The sequence below is a fragment of the Hyalella azteca genome, unplaced genomic scaffold (genome assembly GCF_000764305.2).
Source record: "Hyalella azteca isolate HAZT.00-mixed unplaced genomic scaffold, Hazt_2.0.2 contig5529, whole genome shotgun sequence".
Taxonomy (NCBI): domain Eukaryota; kingdom Metazoa; phylum Arthropoda; class Malacostraca; order Amphipoda; family Hyalellidae; genus Hyalella; species Hyalella azteca.
The window spans coordinates 616,239-641,777 of NW_025935717.1; the positions used below are offsets into that span (position 1 = coordinate 616,239).

The 25,539-nt window shown below is 38.7% G+C and overlaps 1 protein-coding gene across 3 annotated transcripts; it reads right to left on the bottom strand.

Moving 5' to 3' along the window:
* Positions 1-2: 2 nt before the first annotated feature.
* Positions 3-20,951, bottom strand: LOC108677571 (echinoderm microtubule-associated protein-like 2). 3 transcript variants are annotated; one of them, XM_018165802.1, is made up of 16 exons: positions 20,871-20,951; positions 11,566-11,730; positions 10,682-10,819; positions 10,228-10,300; positions 9,517-9,618; positions 8,598-8,693; positions 7,814-8,048; positions 7,391-7,542; positions 6,873-6,995; positions 6,267-6,398; positions 5,542-5,679; positions 4,394-4,510; positions 3,738-3,825; positions 2,708-2,934; positions 2,270-2,415; positions 3-1,587 (listed from the first exon to the last, which is right to left on the bottom strand). In XM_018165802.1, exons 1-15 carry the CDS (start codon positions 20,891-20,893, stop codon positions 2,284-2,286), a joined length of 1,941 nt encoding a protein of 646 aa, XP_018021291.1. In that variant the 5' UTR covers positions 20,894-20,951; the 3' UTR covers positions 3-1,587; positions 2,270-2,283. The 3 variants fall into 3 exon arrangements, with proteins under 3 accessions (XP_018021291.1, XP_018021290.1, XP_018021292.1); XM_018165801.1 differs by having other exon boundaries at positions 3-2,415; XM_018165803.2 differs by lacking the exon at positions 20,871-20,951 and adding an exon at positions 17,804-17,923 and having other exon boundaries at positions 3-2,415.
* Positions 20,952-25,539: the final 4,588 nt, after the last annotated feature.

The window sequence follows — 25,539 nt, forward strand, 5'->3', positions numbered from 1 at the left end:
AATATGGTCACGTTTATATTATATTTGCGTTATACGCATGTTTGGAACTAGAGTGCGCGATTAATATTACATTTTTAAGCACATTGAAGGCAATTGTTTTCAAAGGCAGCATTACTACTGGTTTGCTAATCAAATATTCAAGGAATAATGCTGATATAATTTCGTCAACAAACTCAATTGGGCCATTCAGCTCGCGAATTTAATATAATTAACACATATAACTAGAGTTTTTAAATACTTTTTCATTACAAATGAATTCATAAAGATTGAAATAGGTACCATAACAATTCAAAGGTATCAGATAAATTATCTACTAAAATCTGCAAGTTTGAAAATTCACGTAACTAAGATTTGAAAACTTAATGTTCAAAAAGTAGAAGTTCTAGTTCAAGCACAACACAAATACATCGCGTTGAAGTTGTATTCAATCATTAATTATATCAATCCATGGGAAAGCGGTAAAGTTGAAAAGACAAAATCTTACTCAACTAGGAACGGTGCACTAGCGCCCAACAGGAACGGACATTGCTAGTTATTACTACAGTTTTGCCCTACACAGCCTATGACAGTCAAGTATTTCTGAGAATAACTTATTTTAAATCACGAATTGGGTTCTACATAATTGATTACCATTGCAAATGCTTTGTGATAGAATTTCATTATAAAGCTCAATAGCCGCAATAAAAACTTGGAGATTTTGGAGAACTCAAGGTTTTGTGATGCAATGCTTATTTAAAAGAACTTACTCAAGAATTTACTTTGGTTAATTTTTTTGAAACAATTTTAATTATCAGACAATTCTTCAAGCATTTAGTTAACTTGAACTTCTAAAATGGAAATCGTAGCCACAAGAAATTATATTTCTCGACTACAGACAAGAGAATTTGGGTCCGATGATGACAGGCTTTTTAGCGAAATTTACAGTGACGTTGAGAATCATCCAGTGAAGCTCGACTGAGAGTTTAGGCAAATACAATTCGATGTTTTTCATTCTTAACCTACAGTGCGAAATATCAAGTATGCAGTTCTCTTCCACAAGGAAGACATAAAATCATTCAACTGAGAGCAATACAACTAAAATTTCGTCCAACTTCCATGAAATGTTTCAAATAGTAGAAGCAAAATATTGCACGCGTGAGCGCCACAAAAGCGTGAATAGACTACGATGAAGAAGGAATTTTGACGCGGCTAGCAGCGCAATGTGCATGAGTGCATGCCAAAGCGACATACAAAGGAGAGGTGCTGATAACTAGAAACATCGTGTTGACGTAACCGATCTTATCACAGACTTAGATCAGTGAAATGCTTCGGCGTCTCTAAAACCACAAAGTATAATTTTTCTATGAATTCGACCTTCCATCAACACGGTCCATTTCAGGGCCTTCAGCGTTACTACTTGAAAAATTTATGAAGAAACCGCTGCCGATAACAGTACTACTTCTTGGTTTGTGTTCAACAATTATTCACGTCGCGTGAGGCAAGGTTAACTTAAAGATTTGCTTCCTTGGTAGACCATTTCAAGACTGACAGCACTGCCACAAAATTGTAGAGTATCACAACACCATCACACCATTTTCACAACGAAACCTGCACAGGCAAATAGATAAAGGTATTCCGTCAAACACGTGGTCAAATTTCAGCCATCAAAACCATTATTAGCGGCAGTTAGAAACTCGTTCAGGCAATTTTAGTAATTGATCGGAACTTATTTAATGTCTTAATTAATTTAATTAATGCCAAATGTGATCGGAAGTCTGATTTCGATCGAAGCAATTCTTCCAAAGTTTAGAAGTTAGTAAATTTCGTTCAATTGCCAATGTTATTATGAAATGGAAAACACAATAGGAGAATAAATTTCATGTAATATAAATTTTGTTAAAGTATTTTCAGTTGCTAGCAACCGGCCAATTTTTTGGTTGAACTGTCATCTCAATAGCACCATAAAATACCTGCCTTTTCACAGCGCGCTCAAACTGGCAGTCTTATTCTGTTATACGAGACTATGGTTCAAGAGACTATATGAGAATATATATGTAGACATTAGAATCGTTGTAACTGAGATACAGCGACACAAAACGTAGAGAAAAAAAATGATGGAATGTTTGACGCACAACTTCCAATGATGCGCACCTCGACGCCTAACTAATTATAATGCGCCATTATAAATTTTCACTCAAACAAAACAAAATATGAATTCAATCAAGCAGCAAAATCTGAACAAGATCTAGTAGGCCGGAATCGGAAGTTGTGAAGCAGGGAAGTAACGTGCCGTTAGCAGACGCGTTACTCGTCGACCACGCGCCACTGCAGGACGCTGCTATCACCACCACCCAGAGACACGAGGAAGCTGTCGTCGTGGGAGAAGGCCGTGGATGTGGCATGGCTGCTGTGACCGCGGCACACCTTGTGGCTTGTCTGTGTCAGGAAAGTTCGATGAAAAGTTATTTAGTTAATGACATGTATTAATTCTCTTAACACGTGACATTGTACGCGAGTTTTTCAGATGCAAGTAAATTTGATAAAAATCCCGAAATTTGATTTTAAATTTAATCCATTGTAAATAATTAAATTTTAACATATTTAAAACTTAAGGATATCATAAAATTAAAGTTTTTGCATTTCAAGTAGCAAAGTGCTTCATTAAATGCAAAATTCTGAAACCTAAACTAGGGTAATTCAGTAAATGCATTCGAAGATTAAAGCTCACATATGCATAGTAAGTTTGAGATTTGAAGAGCTTGATTTTGCCGAAGTCATCGGCGGTGACGACAATCGGCTTCTGGTGCGCGGCGGTGACAGAGTTGAGGTCCGTGCCGTCCACGCCCTCCGGCCACACTCCGAAGTTCTCGAAACAGAGCAGACACGTGCGGGTCGCCCACTCTGTGTCACGCAGCTCTGAGGCGCTCGTCTCCTGGCTGCAGTCTTCCGTGCGCCCTGCAAGTTATCAATTTAGCTTTCAAAGTTGAAAATAAACATTGTTATCAATGCTGTTAGCTTTCAAAATTGAAAATACGGAGACTTCCAGGATCTTTAAAGGGTATAATAACCGTCGTCAACTGCCGGTTCTTGCCTTTATTTGGCATTCTCAAATTTAAAAATCTTAACTTTCGTTCATTTACGTAACAGCTACTTGTGAAATACGTTAATCCATGAACTTACAGTTATAATATTTTCATGGCCAATATTCATGAATTAAATCATACAGATGCCAGTAAGAGAGACGACAAAATCAGTTTTCTAGTCATTTTAGTTTTTCACCAAGTCACACGAGTACAATCTACAATTTTATCAATACTGTTTTATCAATACTGAAAAGAGTACCGGTATCTCTAAAGAGTATCTCAACAGGATTTATAGCTAATAATCATTTCTTACGTAGCACCTATGCAAAACTTATTTCACTTCAGACGAAATAAAACACCAACCATTGTAAAGCTAGCGAGGGCGAAAACATGATAATTGGATCAGAATAGTTTAACACGCACTCTATTCATGTAACTTGATGTAGCCATTGTAACTCGATGATAATAAATCTAATTGCTCTAGATCTAGGTGACAAGTAATAGGGTATATTTAAATATCAATTTAAAAATGTGTTTTAAAAAACATATTCATCATTATCTTAGAAAAAGGCATTTAATCACATAAAATATGAAATTATTACGATTACGAAGACTCAACATTCTCCAAATAAGACTGGAGACACAACACAAAGTTTGCCCAGGCCGACAACTCACAGAAGAGCAGCTCGTAGTCGCCAGAATTGGTGCGCAGGAATGAACCATCGGCAGAGAAGTCGAGGCTGCGGATGAAGCTTGAGTGGCCCTGTCCAACAATATACTCGGTATTATTAGAGACTGATTAATAATATTGACGATTATTAAATATTCACGATATTAAATATTATTTAATAATTCGGAACTATCATAATTTCTTGTGCATCTTTAACTACAGAGAAATGCACCGAAAGATAATTGGTTAAAACGTTTCCGCTCAGGGAGAACATTAACATGATGAATATTGCGTTTCCGTCACTAGAATTATTTGTTCGGTCTCCTAAACTAATCCACTTTCACGAACCGTTGAACGTACGGATTATATTTTCGTCTAATCTTAGTCATCTCAAAACAAAAAAAAAAGAATAAAAAAATAATTTACAATTCTTCGGACAATGACAATCTTACCCCTCCAATATCCAGTCCCTGGTTATTTATCTTATTTATTATATTATTGTGGAACGAAAAATACAATTTTTACAAGAAAAAAAAGTTAATTAGGAACAGTTAACCTTTGCATTAAAACATTTATGATGAAGGGAAATTGTGCACATCAATGTTCATGAACTGATCGACTTGTTTATCATTTAGCGATATAAATTCATTTATTGACTCACAGTGCAGGCGCCTCGACTATTGTATTCCTTGAAGGCGTCGCCAGCCTCGTAAATATAGACGCTGTTGTCCCGGGACCCGAGCGCCAGCAGCGACCCATCAGGGGAGAACCGCACCACCTGACACAACACGTTGACAACTCACAGCACATAATAAAGTGATTATTCAAGGTTCCTGCAGATAAAATCCTTATGAGGAACATCACGTGAATGACTGTGAAAAAATGTATGGCAAATAGGGAATAATACAAATAAATTTGCTGCCTCGTTTCTTTGGGCGTACGGACACACAGAAATGATAGTTAATAAACCTTCGAGAACGATTCAAAAAGAGTCAATTATTCAAGAATAATCATCTGTACACCATAAGTAAACCTCCCTCTATTGGTGAAATATTGCAAGTGAACAATGCGAGAAGGATGTCTCAAAATTATGTACGTAAACCGTCTATGATGTTTAGTTCACGTATCAAGAACATGTGACTTCTCGAAGTAAAACAACTGAAATTTACTCAAGGCTTAAAGACATAAAACTTAAATTCCAGAACAACTGAGTTTCAGAATATAACATCGATTCAGAACAGAAATCATTTCAACGGCCGTTGATTCAGTTTCGATGTTGTCAGTTGCCAAAAAATTAAATAACCGCAAACACTGTAATCAATTGAAAAAAATTTTAATTCATTAGAAAACATTGTTACAGAATAGCCGAAAATTATAGAATGAATAATTGATAATTACGAGACAAAAACATCATTCATGGTTCATTGAAGAAAGCGAATGATAAATAAAAATAAAAGGTATGCTCATGATAATCAATCTATCATGCTGCTCTGCTCATTCGCTCATATCATTTCTTGGCAAGAATTTTGAAGTAATAAATGGTAAGAAAATGTGTGAACGAAAATATTGATTACAAACGATGGCACGGCATGGGTAAGATAATCGAACAGACATGACTGTGGACAGTGATATATTGCTGGGCAACAGAAACATTGAACAATGATAAATCTTACGTAAAAGATATCTGAAACAATGATCAATCCTAGGTACAAGATGCAATTAACAAACACTATTATACGTATAAGTTACGCAATAGAAAAAACAATGATATAAATACAAGGCATCATAAAATAAGTAAGTTGTATCAACCTGTATGGGTTCATCGCCATCATGTCCCTCGAACACGACCTCCTGGGTCTCGGTGTCCAGCACCTGCCACGTGCCGTCAGCCAGCCCCACCACGACCACCTCCCCTCCAGGTGAGTAGCACACGCTCTGCACGCCACTCTGCACTCACAAAGTTCTACTCATTAGCCAAATAACGATGTCTCCACCGGCTGCAGCCTATGCTCTGCACGCCACTCTGCACTCACAAAGTTCTACTCATTAGCGAAATAACGATGTCTCCACCGGCTGCAGCCTATGCTCTGCACGTCACTCAGCACTCACAAAGTTCCACTCATTAGCACAATAACGATCAGCTCTAGTCATCCGAAGTATACAAGTTGTGCATGTCGCTTTGTGCGAATTATCTACAATATTCTAAATTTTTGTTTCAATTTAAAATTTAAAATTATGTTTTAGGAGCTCGGCCAGCTAAAGCCGACTTATACGGTTAGTTGCATTTTACTCGTGGCAAGACAGAGGCATATTGCTAAGAATTGCAGGCAAATAAGAGGAACAACATTTACGAGTGTTGTCAGATTATAATAAAAATCACGGCCGTACTATATCTTTTCTCTATTCAAATCATTAAGGACTGACTTTTGTTTGTTTTAGCCGCGTGATTTGAACTTCGACCTATGCACTGTCATCAAAGGAGTACATCGTAGCAATGCCTAAAACTGTACATAGAACAAGATGAAAATGCTGACCTTCATAGAGACGAACCACTGAGTTTCTTTAGTCTCAGCGTCTCGCGCGATCAAGAGGCCGCCCAGGCACCCGGTCAGGAATTGGCTGCTGGAGGGATGAGTGGCCACGGCCCATAGCTCTTCTTCGGCTCCCTGTGAACGGCGGGCAGAAACTTTCAATGAAGGAACTCAACATGACGCGAGTGACTATGACGGTGAAATAGAGCTCAATATTGAGCTCAATATAGCTCAATATTGAGCTCAATATAGCTCAATATTGAGCTCAATTTCAAGTTCATGTTAAATTCAAATTTAGAGAGAGATGATAGATAAATATGTACTTGAAACAATATTTGAAAGAACTACTGTAGTAGATAGTCTATTTGCGAAATACAAACGATACCTTAGATGGCTAAATACAGTCTTCAACAACCCATCGAAATTAACACGCAGCACAAGTATTTGCATTAACATTATGGCTCAACTTTCAGATTTTGCGGGTCAAATCATGGTACGATTTACAGTAAGTCGGTGTAACTTACGATGTCAGAAGTCTTACTCGTTAATATAATCAATGTGCGCTGTTCGATTATTGTTATCTTCCAAATTGCCAGTAACATACGTTACCTTGAAGATGGTGGTGAAGCCGTCAGCGAGGCTGCCTTTAAGGAGACAGTTCTTGATGGTGCCCACGACAAGCTGCTCCCCCAGCACCGCAAACGCGCGAGCTGCTCCGTCGTTTTCGCTCACCTGTCGAGCAGGAATAATTAGTCAGCAGCTCTAAACAAAAAGTCGAGCAAGAGGCGTGTGTCAACAGCTCGAATCTAAAAGTCGAGCAAGAGGCGTGTGTCAACAGCTCGAAACCAAAATGTCGAGTAGGAGACGTTTGTCAACAGCTCGGAATCAACAAGATAAGAGAATCCGACATGAAATGTAGCCTAAAATAGCTGTGGAGCGAGTAGACAAAATGAACACCAGATAGGCGTGAAAAATAACTCCATGTTATGAAGATAAGTAATCGATTTTTGTTTCAAACGAAGTCTCTTGACCGCGCAGCTCACGAGAAAATAGTCAAAACTGAATCAATCGCACAAATAATGTAAGCGAAAGGCAGGGATTCACAATCAGGTGCTGCAGCATCTCACCACAACAGATGCGCTGGCTTCGCCAAAGTTTACATCCCATTTCTTAATAGTGCCGTCCTTGCCGCTTGTCAAGAAGCCGCCTTCGTGAGGCAGAATGAAGAACACGGAGCCTTCGTGTATTCCAGTCACCGCTTTCGTGACCTCGCTGCCGTCTGGAAAATGAAAGTAACCGAAAAAATGAGTTTCATGACGCTCATGTTCAGTTCTTGTTCAAGTTTACACATTGTTGTTGTTTCCCAATACATAACATTACTTTCATATGACAAGATTTGGCTTAGTCTGAATGTGGATCCCTGTAGCGTCAAATAGTCGTTCAATTTTATACTAATAGCACACTTGCTTGCTAATAGAAGATCGGTTCCATAAATCTTGACCCACACAAGCGAAAATTACACGAAAATTTTATTTGTTTTATAATCTAACCTTCCTTCCAGAAGAATATATTGCCGTTGTTGTCTCCCGTGATTGTTTGGCCGCTCTCGGTGAAGGCCACAGCTGTGGTGAACTTGGGCTTGGGGTGAGAGCCATAGACGGCCGTGCGTTTCTTCAAAGCTCCGTCCTCGAGGCTCCAGAAAACAAGAGAGTTCTTTCCGCTCGTGACGACGCGCTGAGTGGACTCGCGTGAGAACGTCACAGCGAGCACAGGGTCGCCAGAGCACTGGCAACGGACATGATTGTTAACTCAATAATATAAAACTTAGATGGCAAGATAAAATAATAACGACATCAACGATATGAAACTTGAAACTCACCTCGAAAGATTAACACGTTCAGGAAATATTTGTACATTAAACCGACGTTCATTTTATAACAAAAACCAAAGCACTCTGAAAGGAGGATCTTGAGATGCAATTACACATTTGTCTTCAGACGAAAATTTGTATCAATCTTTGTATTGATACAAATCAATACAAATCTAGCAACAATAACAATAGCCAATGACTTTAATTAAATTATTAGATAAATAATTTAGCAATCATTACTCAATCATCGAGTTCGATTGTTCAAGTAGACAATAAAATAAAGAAAAGATAAAATTCAAGGTTTATTAGTCCAGATGATAATACATGAAAAATCAAAGCAGAGAAAGAAGATGATGCAAGTAGATGAATCATCGAAGTAGAGGATTCGAATCTCAAAGCAAAATATATTTAAATATATTTGTCACAGACGCGGTGTGAGTTTACTAAACTAAGCAGTAACTCACGCGAGCGGCGGCGACTTTGTTCTCGTCCTGCCACTCCCACACTGACAGCCGCGGCTCAGTCGCTTCGTCCACGACGGCGAGCAGCCCTCCTCCGTCCTGGGACAAATCAACGCGTCGCTTAGCAAGGCAAGCCTTCATATTCAATATGGGAAATTAAATAAGATATTAAATACTATTAGTAGACTGTTGAGAGCTCATCAGGCAAACGTGAAGAATTTAATTCCCGCAGAGAAATAATATATTCCCGCGGAGAAATAGGAGGGGCGATCCAAAAAACACACTGCCTGTGTGGTGGGCGATGTTTTGGTAGTACCGCATTATCCCAGATTGTGAATATTCTAATGACATTCCTCAGCAAGTGTAAAAAGCATTTCTGCCCCAGAAGGCCGTGTTCCGCTATCGCAATTTATTTTCGTGACATTTCCTTAGCGCGCTCGTCTTTTTGTGATGGAGAATTTCCGTGAGCAAAGTGCTGCCATTAAATTTTGCTTTCTTCTGTAACAGGAAGAAACTGGGAATGAAATGCTACAGACAGCATACAAGGATGATGCTATGGGGAGAACGCACGTTTCTAAGTAGTTTACCCGCTACAAAAAAGTGGAAATGTCAACTGACGACAATCTTTGTTCAGGTCGTACTTCCACTCACCGCACTGAAGAAAATGCTGTGAAAATTAAGAGACCAAATCCTTGAAGATCAACGTAGAAGTATTATCAAACTTGCGGAATTGTCACAAGTGACGCGGAGTTAACTCCAGCGAATTTGAAGAGAAGATTTTGGCTAAATTGAAAAATTTCAAGGAAATTGGCTGTTTTTTATTTGGGTTCCCCCCTCATATATTTCCAGGTTCAAGTATATTTGTCCTGCTCTTAATATTAAAGACTATTTTTTACGAACCGACTGACTTCTTGACACTCACTGTAACCGAGAAGGCTAAGCAGGCAACCGCGCGCTCCACCTCCCCCGTGCCGAACACGTGCAGCGTCTCCAGGGTGACGCTGCTCCACACGCGTACGTGAGCCTGCACGTGCGTTTAGCGTCAATTACTGCTTAAGTGACTATTGATACGCAAGTTAGCGACAATTACTACGTAAATATTTCACTACGGTACTTCAAGAGCAATCGTTGCTCTACGATTAAAGGCAAGACGTATCAGAGCGTTACGCGTATCAAGTATCTCACCGCATCATCAGCAATGACGGCTCTATAAGAACAATTTAAAAATCATTAAGTACACTGCAACCACAATAAAATGTTTCAACTAAAGAAGAAATTATGCGTTTACTTCATACGATCAAGAAAACTGCTGGATGAAAAGGCTCATGGGTACCTGGGAACAAGGAATATCAAGATGGATACGCTAAGCTGTTAGTTAGAGCTTAAAGTTTCCGAGTCTAAGTTTAACTCGTATAACTTGTATGTTCTGTGATTTTAAAACTCGGGAAAATTTTTCTCAATTGAATGTATGGTTACAAAAAAGTGCGTGCCTTAAGAATAATTACGCGAATCATTGAAATCACTCAAGGTTTATCATTATTAAACCTTATTATTAACAGAAAATAACCACACGTTTTCACGACTCGTAAGAACTCAACAGAAAAAATTGATTGCTAGATGCGGCGCAACTCACAGCATCGAACTCGTCGTCGTTTCCTTTGACCTGGCCAGTGGCGACCGTCTCACCATCGGGGTGTACGGCTAGGCTGTCACATAAAGATTAACTATTATTCAGGACACAGATTAACTATTAATCATGTCATTTATGCATGGAGAAACCACTTTGGTTTCGATGAATGAGATAATTAATCAATTATCTTGCAGTTATCAATAACATAAAAGTAGGAGACTATTACGCACATGCAATATCATTGGAACTAAAAAAATCCAATTGAAACATGTATAATTTTGCTAAGTTTAAAAAATAATTTAACATCTCTTCTAGGCTAAAAGACACAATAGATCATTATTTCCTCTTTATTAGCCGCAATGACGAGTTTGTTTTGGAATAAATAATAATCAAAATAATAATAATCATTATTATGAATAATATCGAACGAGGTAACAAACAAAGGACAAGTACATACCTCCTGATGTCGTCGGTGTGCTGGTTGTAGAATCTCTGCGTGTTATCGTCAACGTTGTAGACGACGCCCACCGCCGCCGTGAAGTAAACAACCTCACCTGACGCCAGGGCTACAACGTTGTTGCGACACGTGCGGCCTCTGGTGAATTTGAACGATGAATAACAACTTCCCACCGAACACAGGACGTTGAATTAGCGTTTGAATTAGCGTTTATGCAGGATGAATTAGCGTTTATACATTCAGAAAAATATTCAACTCAACGTCAGATGTCTGGTGGGTTGACTTCACGATACGAAAATACAAGAATACAAGTATACCTATACAAGTAACAGGATTAACTTCAGGGCTGACTCTAACTATATCCAATGTAGTTTAAAAGCACTCTTCTACAACAACCAGTATTTTCACAGCGTCGTTCAAATTTACAACAAGAACTTTTAACAAAATATTTCAGGGTTTTAGAGACACAGCCTTCTAAGTATTATAGAAAAACAAATGTTCATCATTTCTCTTCACCAAAAGCGATATTTTAGTGAGCTTTGTCGCTCTTCAATTATTGTAACAAAACAATAGCTCAAAAGTTATTATTTTGATTTTCGTCGTCCTTCAAACTCGCAAACGCCTCGATACTGTTGGATTCAATATACGCTTCGGAACTCTCAATTGACCACTAATATGGTAAAAACTAGAGGTAAAATAACCTTACTAACTAATATGGTAAAATAACCTGCAGCGCCGCAATTTACAGTCAATTGTCTCACTTAAATGGCAAGCGTCACGATTTACAGGAGGCGTATTTATTTGTAATAGCTCACTATAATATTCCAACAAACTATTCAATAATTTAATATTTCTTTACTGTATAATTGTTTTAATATACTTACTTGTAGCCGTAGATATACTGCAGCTCAAGGCTCTGAGAAGGAGGGCTTGTCTCGAGGAGAGGATCGTAGCCATCATCTTTTATGGCCGTAGGAACGTACAGATGCACAGGACGACGGAGGTAAAACTTTACCTGGCCCGAATCTTCGATGTAGCTGATCTCGTGACTGAAAAGATGGAAGACTTTTTAATGCCCTTCTGGTCGATGATATGGCCGTTCAACACAGGCACTGGCTGGGTACAAGTTAGGTTGGAATCGGGAGCAACAATCATTTACGTATTGACTACCGGCCACAATCAGCTTGCGCAGTTAATAATGGATTACCCTGCGAGCATGTAGGTGAGAATTGTGAAGACCTCGCCATGGCGCGATACGTACAACATTCTAGAACAAAATATCTTAAATACTAACACTTCAAATAATAATAGCTTAATTTGCCAAAAAACAGCTGATAATGGTTTGCGTATGGATAAAGTTGACAAACATAGCAATTGCGCAGAGAGCTCTGTAACATCATAACATGACAAATTATTGGAATTTTCAGTAGATTCTTTACCAGCACATCGACTGAGTGCATTACAAGCATCCTTTAATAACGCAGAAGTGGTCACTGGTCAGGTAGGAACATCATTCGTCATGCTACGAGCCAGACTTACCCTTTACAAATAGATTACCTAGATTTTCTGGGGGGAAAATGTACCGGTATACATTAAAACGGAAAAATATTTTGTCCCAGATAATTACGGCAGCTCATGGGTCAAGCTAGGAGAGTTTTCAACAAGCAGTATAGCCACAAATACCAAGCACTAACAATCAATGGCTGAAACAAACAAAGACTGAATCAAGTGCACGGCTCACACTGTCACTTGAGCAATGTTTGTTCGCGCAAAAATTTGACTACCAAATACTGGCGTCGAATTAGATGAACACGACCATGACCGCAAACCGGCAATTTGTCTGATTAGAAGAAGTTAAATGCAATTGAAACTTAAAGCTCGTGACTATCTCGCACCAACACAAGGAAGTTTTGTGTACATTTTGGAAGACAATGAAGTTTTTGAGCACCATATCCCACGACAACTCCACTGCATAGGAATGATAAGCTCATGATGAAAGTATTGGAGACGAGATAGTTGTTCGTCTGAGCATACACTCCATTCAACTAAATAAAATAGTAGATTCATCCCACCTTTAAAGGCAGTTGAATGATGATGATAACACAACATTCTTTCCACATCTTTTTAAAGAATACACATGCTACGTTTTTTTTCTATTATAGAAACAACGAACGATTACTGTACACTCCATTTCGGTTGTTAGGTAACATCAGGCTAATAAGAAGATCCTTAAACGAAAAAAAAATGAAAAATTTAATTCCCACAGAACAAAAGTGCATGGTGACCCTGCTTCCATGTTAAGTATATATATATTTTTTCTGTTCGTAGGCATAAATTAATACATACATAAGAATTTAAGAAAACGAAGCTAAATTTAGACTAAATATGGAAGATTATTTTACAAATAGACTCTCTATTAATAGTCAAAACCACCATGCGAATGCATGCAACCAGTACTCAAATTCTAATAGCTTTTCTAGTTCATGTCTAATGTTAACGATTAAAGCGACTATATAAAAGAAATGATACATTTGTATGGAGCGAAATACACCAATAATGCAACAAAAAAATTATTTCCACCTCAAATTAATTATGAAATAGTACAATGAGCATAACCATGAGCCAAAATAACGAGCAAAATGAAACTGCACGCACAAAGCATGCATTTCCTCGTCACTCGTGCGACGAGACGTTCTCGTTCGTTTCCATTCAACAGGTCGAACACGATAAATAATTAAGAATGTATCTCATTAAAAACGAGCCTTAATTTAAAAACTAAAATCATCTTGATGGTAATGCAGCCTTGTTGATGCCATCGACTGGGCACGGTTAGAACTTCCTGAACAACATTCACATGAAGCTCAGGTAGCTGCTAGGTCTTATAAATGTGCAATTGTGCATGGAATGAACCTCGATATGTGGTGAGCCGTGGCCTTTAGAACCGATTTAATGTCACCGCACACCTTGCGTTCACTCGCTACTTCGGGGTTGGTGCGATATCGTGCTTATCAGAGAGTGTTAGTTTCATAACTTCAATGCTGTAATTGAAGCCTACTAATTCGGGTGAAATGAAGTGGATGTTTTTATATAGTACATGGAGTGCTATAATTGGCTCGAGTTTAGTGCCGCAAATTTTCACAGGCAGACCGAACATTGTCAGGGAACTAGAATGAAGAGCAATAATTCTAGAATAAAGTAAAAGAAAAATATCAAGTACATGAGATGAGGAGGTATGGTAGAATTGTTCCACACAACTGCTTGCTTCAATCTGTAACTCAGGTTAGCTGGCCATGTAAGGTTATATTTAAAATGGTTCTTTAAAGGTTTTGTTCAGTCGTAGAAATGTCAAGTCAGCTAAAAGTTAGCATAATATGAACAACTGGTCTTCATATAACTGATATGTGCCTTTAAATGGCAAAAATAAACCGTTCTCGGGAATTCCAGGATATATCGGCGGACACGGTACGTCCTCAACGTCGGAACGCAGCTCAATAGTTGATTTTAACAAACACACAACATTATTCTGTACCTGGATTTTCGTGCGGCATGTATCACTTATCAATTGAATAAGAGTTAACCCAATTGGAAACTCGACTGCAAAATAAATCATTTATGTAAAATGACGCATAAAATGAGAATATAATTTAAAAATTTACATCATGTAAAAGTTCCGGCAAACCATTTCACGGAATATTCCAACTCGCCCTTTAGCACTTCGATCATCAGCAGGTTGCGAAGTTATATTTTTTTTCAAATAGCTACGGCGTAACTATAGTTACTTATAGGCTGAGGAAGGCATAAATAAGAATAAAAATCAATTTGTGATAAATTGGAACGACGGCAAGCCAAATATGGGTGATGTTAAACAAACCTCATCGTATATAGAGCTTGACAATGGCGATATCTCAGTACTTCATAATAGCATATAACACTGGCACGCCAGCAATGAGACGATGAGAATACACAACAAAGATGGCGAGCAGCAAGTGAAACGAACCGGTTAAGAATTCCTCGGCCAAGATAACCTTGGACGACGGAAGCCGGTCCGCCATGGCAGGCGGGACGAGTTGTGTCTCCTTCACGCTAGAATGCAACGCTCGAGAATCCGCCGTGGAAGACAAAGCCGCGTCACGGACACGGAATGCGAATAGTTTTTCATGCTGAGATTATCCAGCTTATATCTTCGCTGGCCAATAATCGAAGAAGTCTAAAATGAAAAAAAAATGGATTCGCAGTTGCGATGGTAGCACGCAGCATGCACAGATGTTTGTAAGCATTCGTTTTCGTGAACTCTAAAATACTTACAACACATGGTAATTGAATTGACAACCATTGGTAAATAGTGGTTGCTTTAGCCGGAAATAGTTGAAATTTCTTTTTATGAAATTTTTATTTTAATAATGAGGGCTTCTGTAATTTACTGAAAGCGCAACGACTATCTTCCACGGCTTATCTCTATTCCAAGTGAAATTATTAGGTCCTCGATGGCATACTTAATCATATTGAACGACGTGAACCCTTATTCATGTTATAATGAAAGAAAACTTTACGATGTTATGCCAGGGCTAAGGTCCGAGAAGAGCTGATGCAACGAATTAATGACCAGGTGCTTGCCATACGAAGAAGGAGGTCGCTTCTTCATAATTTGTCAGAGTCATGGCATTGATAAACGATAAAGTGAGCTCACTGAAAATATACGGCGGCGGGACAAAAGGCTCGATAAAATTATAGGTGGACAAGGCGAAAATATGTAATTTTGATGGCGTGAATTATCAAGCTAAATGTTAAAAATAATTTCAAGTCGATTTGGATTCGGATAGTCCAAAACATATCAAAGAACCGGCTTACAAGAACTCAGACTAGGCGACAGGATCGAACGACATCAAACTTTCAAGGAGGGCGGCAGGAGGAAGGAGTGACCTTTATGTGCATAACGCGCTAATGCCGGCTGGCATTTATCATTCATAATATAGTACGAAAAAGAGGTGAAAACGAATGCTGTGATCAATAAAGAATTGACATCACATAATTACATTGACATCACAAATTACGAAATACTTTAAAAATGCTTTGCAAGAATATTAACGATTATATTACTCATATATTTTGTGCAACATTCAATTTATTAGGATACGAAAAAAGAAATGTTCCAGGAGTTTAGAGCTGCAGCCATCTTGTCATGTCAAAAGCCTTCATTCTGATGGCAATATGAAAGTTAGTCGCTGAGCGTGTAATGTAAGACCAATAAGTGAAATTCGCGCGTGAAATTAAAACTGATAAATTCCATTTAGAGGATTGAAATGATCGATAACATAATTATATTACCGAATATTCTAGTAAAATTTCGAACTTTTTTTCATAACCATATGCAACAAAAATACTCGTAAGTAGTCCTTTAAACACAGCCAACAAAATCTCGTCGTCATGGCAACGGGCTTCAGACAGTCTAAAGAGGAGGGCTCTGTCTGCACGATATTCAAAAGAATCCATGCGAGGTGACACGAAATTAATGATGCCCAACTTAACGACCACCATGGAAGGATAACGACCGGCGTGCACTGTAGCTAGTGTCCTCTTTTGAAAACGGTTCCCAAAAGGTTGTAACTAAAACGGTTGTAACTAGAGCGAATTCTGTACCTGGTTCCACCTGCCTTGTAACTAGAGCGAATTCTTTATCTGGTTCCCAGCAGCCTTGTAACTAGAGCGATTCTGTACCTGGTTACACCTGCCTTGTAACTAGAGCGAATACTTTATCTGGTTCCCAGCAGCCTTGTAACTGAGCGAATTCTTTATCTGGTTCCCAGCAGCCTTGTAACTGAGCGAATTCTTTATCTGGTTCCTAGCAGCCTTGTAACTGAGCGAATTCTTTATCTGGTTCAGGCAGCCTTGTAACTGAGCGAATTCTTTATCTGCTTCCCAGCAGCCTTGTAACTGAGCGAATTCTTTATTTGGTTCAGGCAGCCTTGTAACTGAGCGAATTCCTTATCTGGTTCCCAGCAGCCTTGTAACTGAGCGAATTCTTCATCTGCTTCCCAGCAGCCTTGTAACTGAAGCGAATTGTTTATCTGGCTCCCAGCAGCCTTGTAACTGAGCGAATTCTTCATCTGCTTCCCAGCAGCCTTGTAACTGAGCGAATTCTTTATCTGGTTCCAAGCAGCCTTGTAACTGAGCGAATTCTTTATCTGGCTCCCAGCAGCCTTGTAACTGAAGCGAATTGTTTATCTGGCTCCCAGCAGCCTTGTACAACTGGAGTGAATTCTTTCACTATCTGTGATAGTGAAATCAAACAGACTAGGGACTCGCAAGAGCAAGAAAACGTCCAATAGGTTAATCCAATGCCTAACCTACCAACACTGTCACGCAGCGTTTTAATACAAGGCGCTGAAGATGCAAACAAAATAATGAAAGCTAATTATAAAGTCGGAAAATTCTGTTGACGAAAATTTCCTGCACTAGGAAAGATTGTAAAAGTGATATAGAGTAGGCTTAAAGTTTCACCAATTTTTGAGTTCAAGATACGAGCTAAGATCGAAGTTCGAACCACCGTATTGTCAGGTATACCGAACAGTCCAATCTCCAAACGTTACGTAGGGATGAAAATTATTAATCCGTTTATCAAGTTATATGAAACGTGGTCCTTCATATACAAAGACCGTTTCTCAATATTTTTTATAAGAAGCTCGTTAACTCGGATAAATATAAATATATAACGATGTATTGTATAACTGGGTACAGACGTCAATACATACGCGTTACGTGAACGGAATTCAAAGAATTCTTCCAAGTGCTCTTACAAGTTACAGTCTTAGCAACGCATACATTTAGCCTCGTCCACGAAGTTCGTGCAGACACCTGCTGGTTACTAGAGGTACAGTCAGTGTTGAGTATTATAGAATTGAAACAATAGTATTCAACAGAATTATTGAATAAGTTACTCGTTTACTGTAGTACAATAGTTGTAGAGAATTGTCAGATTAAGCCGGGGACGAGACATCCCTCGCGGTGAAGGAACCACTCGCACAACCGGGACAGCCCTCGATTATATTGGTTCTAATTTCTAAATAATCGATGGGCATTACTATTACTAAAACAAGAGAGTCTAGAATAACTTTTGCAACTTACTCGTCTTCGCCATCGGCCATTGTGTTGGTATGCTAGTACAGAGAATAGCGTGTTAGTAACCAATATATTGCCACTTGCACTCTACCACCCGTCCTGTCCGAACGCTCACTGAGTGGACGAGAATTCGGGAGTCGGGACGTCTCGTCTGAGCGTGTTGCGCAGGCGCTGACATCAGACGCCTAAACCGTCGCTCCAATATGACCTTCCCTAAGCCAGACGTGAGTCACCAATGCACAGAGCTGGGCAGCGCTACTTGGAAATGTAGCGGCGCTACCGCTACCGCTACATGCTCAAAATGTAGCGGGCGCTACCGCTACTGCTACACCCACTAGATTGTAACTGGCGCTACCGCTACCGCTACAGTGAAATGTAGCGCGCTACATTAGCCGCTACAATGGCCAAAATTATTGGAAATCTCTAAATATTTATTGTTCTGCTATTGGGATTTACTCATTAACTTTAAAAGATAATAAAACATTTTTAAAACATATCAATGCAACTTTATTGCATTTAACCTAACCGAACTAGTATGGGTTACCCCAGGGTTAGATANAAGGCTTTATCTATAAATGTAGCGGTAGCGCTGTAGCGGCAAAACCTCGTATCGCTACTTAAATATGTAGCGGGCGCTACCGCTACCGCTACATTGCCTTAAATGTAGAGCCGCTACCGCTACCGCTACATGTAGCGCGCTACTGCCCACCTCTGCCAATGCAAAGCAATTCTGGATTTGGTTCATAAGGTATTACATTCGTGTTTGCTAAAAGATTGCATTACCTTCAGTCTATTGGTATTGATAGGATGAGGATTCGAGTGCTGACACTACTTTTGACGGTTTGTAGCAGTCAATTTTTTCAAAGCTAAATCGCTGAAGCTGACAATATTGGCTATATCACTGGAGACTATTCGACCATTCAATTCTAATTTTTGTATAAGAATTTCGACTAGATCGTTTGTTTACACGTGACTTGAAGCCCTCATTTTCAACAGGACTGTGGGACATAGACTTTCAGTTGGCATATATCGTCCATGAGGTGTAGTTTGTATTATAGTGACCCAACTAAGTTCACTTCAAAGAACTTCAAATGATAATTGACTTTAGAATAAAATCTTAATACTAAATCGAAAAAAAATTTCCGTACCTTTCTTAACAATGGACAAATTTATATCTATCTCAGGTACTGGGACTATTTCACACCATAGGAATAAGATATACAATACCTGAATCAGTGGTTCCCAAACTTTTTCAGGCTGGCGCCCCCTTTGGCTCCCTACTGAATTTCAAACGCCCTCCACAGACAAATAAAAACCTACGCCTCTTTCTTGAAATTTGGTACGCTGCAATTTTAAAAGATAAAGGTTAAACACAAATGGGTATTTCACAAATAGAATCCCATTTAGTGAACCAATATGTTTTTCAGCTGTTTTTACTGTTTCAGCACTAGAAACCCAGGACGTCTCGGGCAAATTTATGGCAGGACTCGTTGCCGGTCTCACGACCAATCTCCAAATTCAATTATCAAGAAATATCTCCCAAACTAATGAACGCAGCTCAATGGAACTTGGAACACGTATTCATCAGAACCTAACGTTATGTTTAGCTCGTGAAACTTTTTTTTAATTTCGCTTCCTTTCGTGAGTTATATTGCGATGAAGGCCGAAATTCGCAGTGATCAAAGAATTTCTTCCAAACTACTGAACAGATTTGAACGAAATTTTGAATGTACATTCCTAACTACCAAACGGCGATTTTTAGCTTTTAAAAATTTTTTTATTTTACCTTCGTTTGCGAGTTTTTTTTCATTTCACCGTCCTTCTTGATTTCACACTTCCTTATATTAAGCCCATAACGCCGGGTTATTTGTCGCTTAAATTCGCGGCGATCAAGAAATTTATTCTAAACTACTGAACAGATTTCAACGAAATTTTGTATACAAGTACATAACCTCCCAACGGTGATGTTTAGCTCGTGACAAATTTTTATTTTGCTTTCGTTCGCGCGTTATACAGTAGAAATTTCTTATAACCAAGAAATTTCTTGATTAGGTACTACGAATTTAAGCACGTATTGCTGTTTAAATCACGAATGAAGGTAAAATAAAATAAAAGCTCGCGAACGAGGGCACAATCGAAACAATTTTCATGTGCTAAACATCACCGTTCGGTAGTTAGGATTGTAAATTAAAAATTTCGTTCGAATCTGTTCAGTAGATTGGAATATTCCTTGTTCACAGTGAATTTCGGCCCGTACAGTCATATAACTTTGGCAAGAACAAATGAAGGCAAAATTAAAGAAAAAAAAATCACGAGCTAAAGATTAGGTACCGTTAGGTTCTAATGAGTACGTGCACCAAGTTTCACCCAGTCAAGTTCATTAGTTTGAGAGATATTCCTTGAGCATTGAATTCGGAAATGAAATTGGCCGTGAGACCGGCCGCGAGTCCGGCCGTTAATTTATCCGAGACGTAAACCCAGGAGAGCTTAAAAAAAAAAACAGATTTGGGTGAGACAACTATTGCTGGGAGTCATGTGCTGCACGTGTTGTGTACAAATCGTCAAACACACGTTCGAACTTCTAACTTCGGACTCCCCCTCTACCGCCCCCTTAACGCCCTCTTCTTCCTTACCGCCCCCAAAATCTTTCCAAGCCCATAGGGGGGCGATATCGCCCACTTTGGGAACCACTGACCTAAATGAATCAACGTCTCTCTTCCAAAACGCCAGTACAAACTGCCAGACTTATCATTTATAGATTGAATTCGCAAAATATATTCTACCTTTGTGACTAAAACAATTATGCATACACGATTCCGTTTTTCAAGAGTATTTGAACCAAGATTAAAGTTAACTATTTTACACCAGTTCAATTTTGTGTCATCTCATTTTTACGATACGCTAATCCTAAAAGGTTGAATAATGCTCGTAAATAACGATCTTGAGAAATCTAGACTTTTTGGTAACGTCGAAAGGTCACTACCAAATACATGCGACGGGCTAGGGTACGTAAGTGAAGGAAACTAACGGCATTACGGTACAACAAAATAAGGAAATTAATCAATAAACTTACCTCTTCTTCCTCTTGGGAGCCATTGCTTCTTCTTGTCTGGTTCAAATTTTGACAGCAAGGTCTAGGAAAGATCACAGATCTAGAAAATAATTCAAACAAATCACGGCTTAAATAACTTATTTATGAAATTCCTACCAAGTAATATAATTGACACACTAATCTATGCTAACCATCGCATTTATGAAATTCCTACCGAGTAATGTAATTAACACACTTATGTGTGCTAACCATCGCTATGCTTGTTCATGCCTCCATAAATAATCATTATATCATTCTTCATTCATGGCAAAACGAACTATTTTGGTTAAAGAGTGAACCGTTGTGCGTTCCAGTAGCCCAATCAAGCTATTCCTAATTGACGAACCGTGCTTCAAGTTTAAATATGCAATGGCACATTCAAGTTAGGCGAATAATTCCTCATCTATCTATAATAAATTAGCCTCAATTGAGATTTTACTCACTAACGCCTTTGACCCATGATAAATTCGGCCGTGAATTGAAAGAGCATTGAAGAAGATGAGTCAGGGACTAGAGTTCTTGACCCAGCTTATAGTCAGTTTGAGAGTAAAACTAAACTCGACATAAATTTATATGGTCTAAAAACGTCCTAAGAAGACAATAAGGACAACCTAAGTAAAAATATAAGCTCTCCTAACAATGTTCTGCACACTATTTCTTTGCCGCTCATGCGCCGCCGTAGCTAGAAACACTGAACTTCGATTTTTTTAATATACAAGCAGCACAATTACGGCCCCTCCAGCTTTACAGGTGCGGCTGGCACGAGGCGTCGACACCGAATGATATCTCCAGCAATGGTGAAGTGCTCCTCCCGATCACAAGCCTTCTGGAGCCATAAAAGGGCCCGCGCACAATGGGGGACTGGCCTCGTCTGAGTCATGATCACTAGTGCCATCCTTGTTTTATTGATTGACATGATAAATTAGTTACACAAAAAAGATTCCTTGGTTTGAAAATTTACCCTGAATATATTCAATAACATTTTCTTCGCGCGTCTTTTTTGTTTTAAAACCAATGGCCAAGAAAGTAAGCCTCCCAGTGCTCCCTACACATTTCGTCTAAACTCTAAAGCATTCAATTGGGATGTCTCAGGCGGTGACTTTGAACAAATATATAAAATGGCAAATTCGGTTTGCATTTCATGTAGAGTACGTTTACTACGCCAATGAACAGTTTTAGTGTGATACAAAGTTTTGAACTCGGCTAAATTTACATTAACACGAGACGTCATTCAAGAAATATGTCAAAAAGAAGCAAAATGAAATTTTGCTAGCGAACGGCGTTATTTTCATGGTCAGAACGATTTAATGAAAACGGACAGTTATAAGCAACATCGTGATGAAACTTTGAAACAATTCCAAATTTTTTCGCCCACGTGCAGCCATTTCATGTAAACAGAATTTTCACGACGACGTCTCTACTAATAGCCTTCGAAACAAAATTATTCACTGACTAACTTCATCATAAAGTTCAATTGAAAAGTATTTCCTGACATGTTAACCATATTCCTGACGAGTCAACCAAAATTAAAGGCGGGTTCTACTTCACTGAAAACAATTTTGTTCTTTCGCTGTCAATTTTGCAAATAACAGCGATTCCATTCAATTTAGACAATTTTAATTGATTATTTCCAGGGCCACTATCCACCCAGATACAATAGACTCGTAGATATAAACATTTCAAAGGCGTCTACTATATACGTAGATTCTTTTGTCTGAGCTGACGCCTTCTTACTCGTGTAACAGGCAGACAGGCGATGTAAAAGGGAGACAGGCAGTGTAACAGACAGACAGGCCGTCATCGTAATTGGACGACTCATCAACGACTAAATGAACCCAGTTGTTGGTGGTGTCGGTGGTATCTTACATATCACGCACGCCCCACATTTGAGTTCGATACCAGATGCAAAAGTTTGCATCATTTTGTTTACAAAATAAATAAATATTCAAAGAAATGGACTTTTCTTTCATATTTTTATCGACATTTTCAACACCACAAAACAAGTAACATTGTACAGTACTATGTTGCAAGTGAGAATCATCGTGAGTATGAGATTAATAATATACGTTTAAAAATTACTTTTTAAAGACAACACTTCCAAAGAATCCAGTATCTCCAATCTTACAGATGTACAATGAATTTCTCATTTAATATTCGAATATTAAAAAAATTAATTTTTCAATTTTTTTAATATATAAATTTTTTTAATTTATAATTTTTTTTCAAAATTATTTATTCTATTAATTGATTCATGCATTGCCTCTGATTTCACACAAGTGTGCAAAATTTCAGATCAATTAGACAGGTAAAAGTGTGTCAAATATCAGTTATAATATTTGTAGCTGATAAAATTATTTTTAAAATTTTTTTAATATTGAAAAATTTTTTTTTTACTTTTTAAAATCATTTATTTTGACATTTGATTCATGCATTGCCTCCAACTTTACACAAGTGTGCAAAATTTCAGATCAATAGGATAAGTAGAAGTGTATTAAATTTCGATTACAAGATTTGTAGCAGATACACAGACAAACAGACAAGAAGTGAAGTTAAAGAGAAGTGTTGTAAAAATAACTTCTGTTGTTCAATTTACACCCTCCGCATGGAAATTCATTACAATGAAACTGCATTATTAAAATGTATAACATAACATAACATAACATAATGATGTCGGCGCTGAAATGTAGGCCTGATGTGGCCTGTCGCCGATTCTTTTCCTTTTCGTGCCTTGTTCATAGATCTAAACTCGTATCATTTGATCGGATCTTTTCATGACTGGCGATAGTTTGAAGAGCAACAGCCGCTCATGCGGAACACTGTCAAATGCTTTGGCAAAATCGAGGTACAATGCATCCACTGGCTCCCTTTCGTACAGCAGGCGAGTCCAAATTTTTTACTTTTAGATTTTACTTTTAGATAACAAATTTTTTACTTTTAGATCCAAATGTATTGTTTGTAATTTTTGCGTTTCTTTGATGTTTCAACATTTGTCAAGATAACAATTATTTTTAAATAAAACTTTCGCATTGATCCATATTTATTTTTTATTTCGCATGTGAATTTTTATATTAAAAGAATAAGTCACTTTCTAATAAATGAAAGAAATGATCTATTAGAGACAAAAAACTAAAATGGAACGTTGATTGAACGAACATGCGGGCGATATGACGTATAGCAACTTTCGCTACACTAACACTAGCACATGTAGTTAACAGGTACGGGTGTGCTATCTCACAACCTCGACCTACGATGCGCGAAAGGGGACGACTGAAATAACCCAGCATTGCCCAATACCAGCATAATTTTCATACTTCACCCCGTGCGCAAGCATGCTGCAGAGCAAATTAGCCAAAACCTAACCTAACCTAACCCCTTCGCGGTATCGCGGAAAGGTGGAGGGAATGGGGTAAGTGTGGAGGTAGAAGATGCTGGTGAGCGTTAGGGCTGGGCTTACGCCTGCGAAGTGGGTAAGGTGATGCGACAGTCCGGTGCGGGGCCGTTCCCATTTACGGCAGTCTGGTGCGGTCTGCGGACCCTGTGGCTTACGGCATTTGTAAGAAGTGATAGTATGGGCTTAAATAATTGGTGTAGGAGCTATTGGGCGTAATCCGTTTGTAGTATCAGTTTGTGGGATGAGGCATTGCTTGTTTCAAGCTGGTGTGGCGAGATGAGGCAAGTAAGAACAGCTGCATAGGTATTAGACTGACTATTTCTATTGCATGTAGAGGGTTGGCATTGGCTTTTGGGCTGATTTAAGAGTCAAATTTTTGGGCTACGGCAGCGCTCCCCGCGAAAGTAGTCCTAAGTCCCATTGTCCCAATAATGTGTGCATTTCATTTTTCTGGATAATTTACACGCAAGTTTAATGAAAACAAACAGTGCATACTGAAAATTTGCACTCGATTCGTTCTCACGAATTAGGGCAACATATGCTAATTTTTTTTAATAATTTGCCCAGACCGCAGGCTCAGACACAACATAAAATCTAAACATTTTGTCTGTTATTACGTGTTTCGAATTGCGCGCGAGAAACTCATCCGATTGATCATCTCTTGGAGCCGCCAGCCTGGGATTTTTCCACGCCACAAATATGCAAGCACGTTTCCATATTTTAGAGACACAAAAGATAACCGGTGATAAGGAGTTGAATAGGTCAAATTAATTCTTATACATGCATTTAGACTGAAGTAACACTCCGACATATTCCTCAATCTTCGGAATCCTCATCGTCTCAAGGAACACTGTTAAATTCCATCTAGTAATAGAATCAATCAATTACTTAACCTACCCACTGCAACTCTTTTGAACGCACATAGCACAATCATCCACAATGTGATCAGTATTGAACGAGCGTAACTAAACGAAAGGTGAGACCTTGCTGCACACGAAATTTCTCATGGACGACGCTCGGAAAAGAAAAGGCGGTGCCACTATTCGGTTAAAAAAAACTTCATCCCGCTAGCCAACAATGTTACGAAAGAGGTCCAGAATTATGAGTTGATAATAAACTGAAATAAATCACTCTGATTAACAACTTAATAAAGCTCGTTAGAAATATTTGAAAATGCGTTCGTAGAGCTGTGCCAGTGCTACTGACGTAAGTCATCACAACGCTGCTCTCGCGCGCCACTGCGCTTCGGATGCTGGCAGA

Coding starts and splice junctions, on each gene's coding strand:
- LOC108677571 (XM_018165802.1), bottom strand. CDS start 20,893: ATGGCTCCCAAGAGGAAGAAGAG. Junction 10,820..11,565: donor CAGTATATCTACGGCTACAA/GTAAGTATATTA, acceptor CAAATTCACCAG/AGGCCGCACGTGTCGCAACA. Junction 5,680..6,266: donor AGTGGTTCGTCTCTATGAAG/GTCAGCATTTTC, acceptor TTGTGAGTGCAG/AGTGGCGTGCAGAGCGTGTG.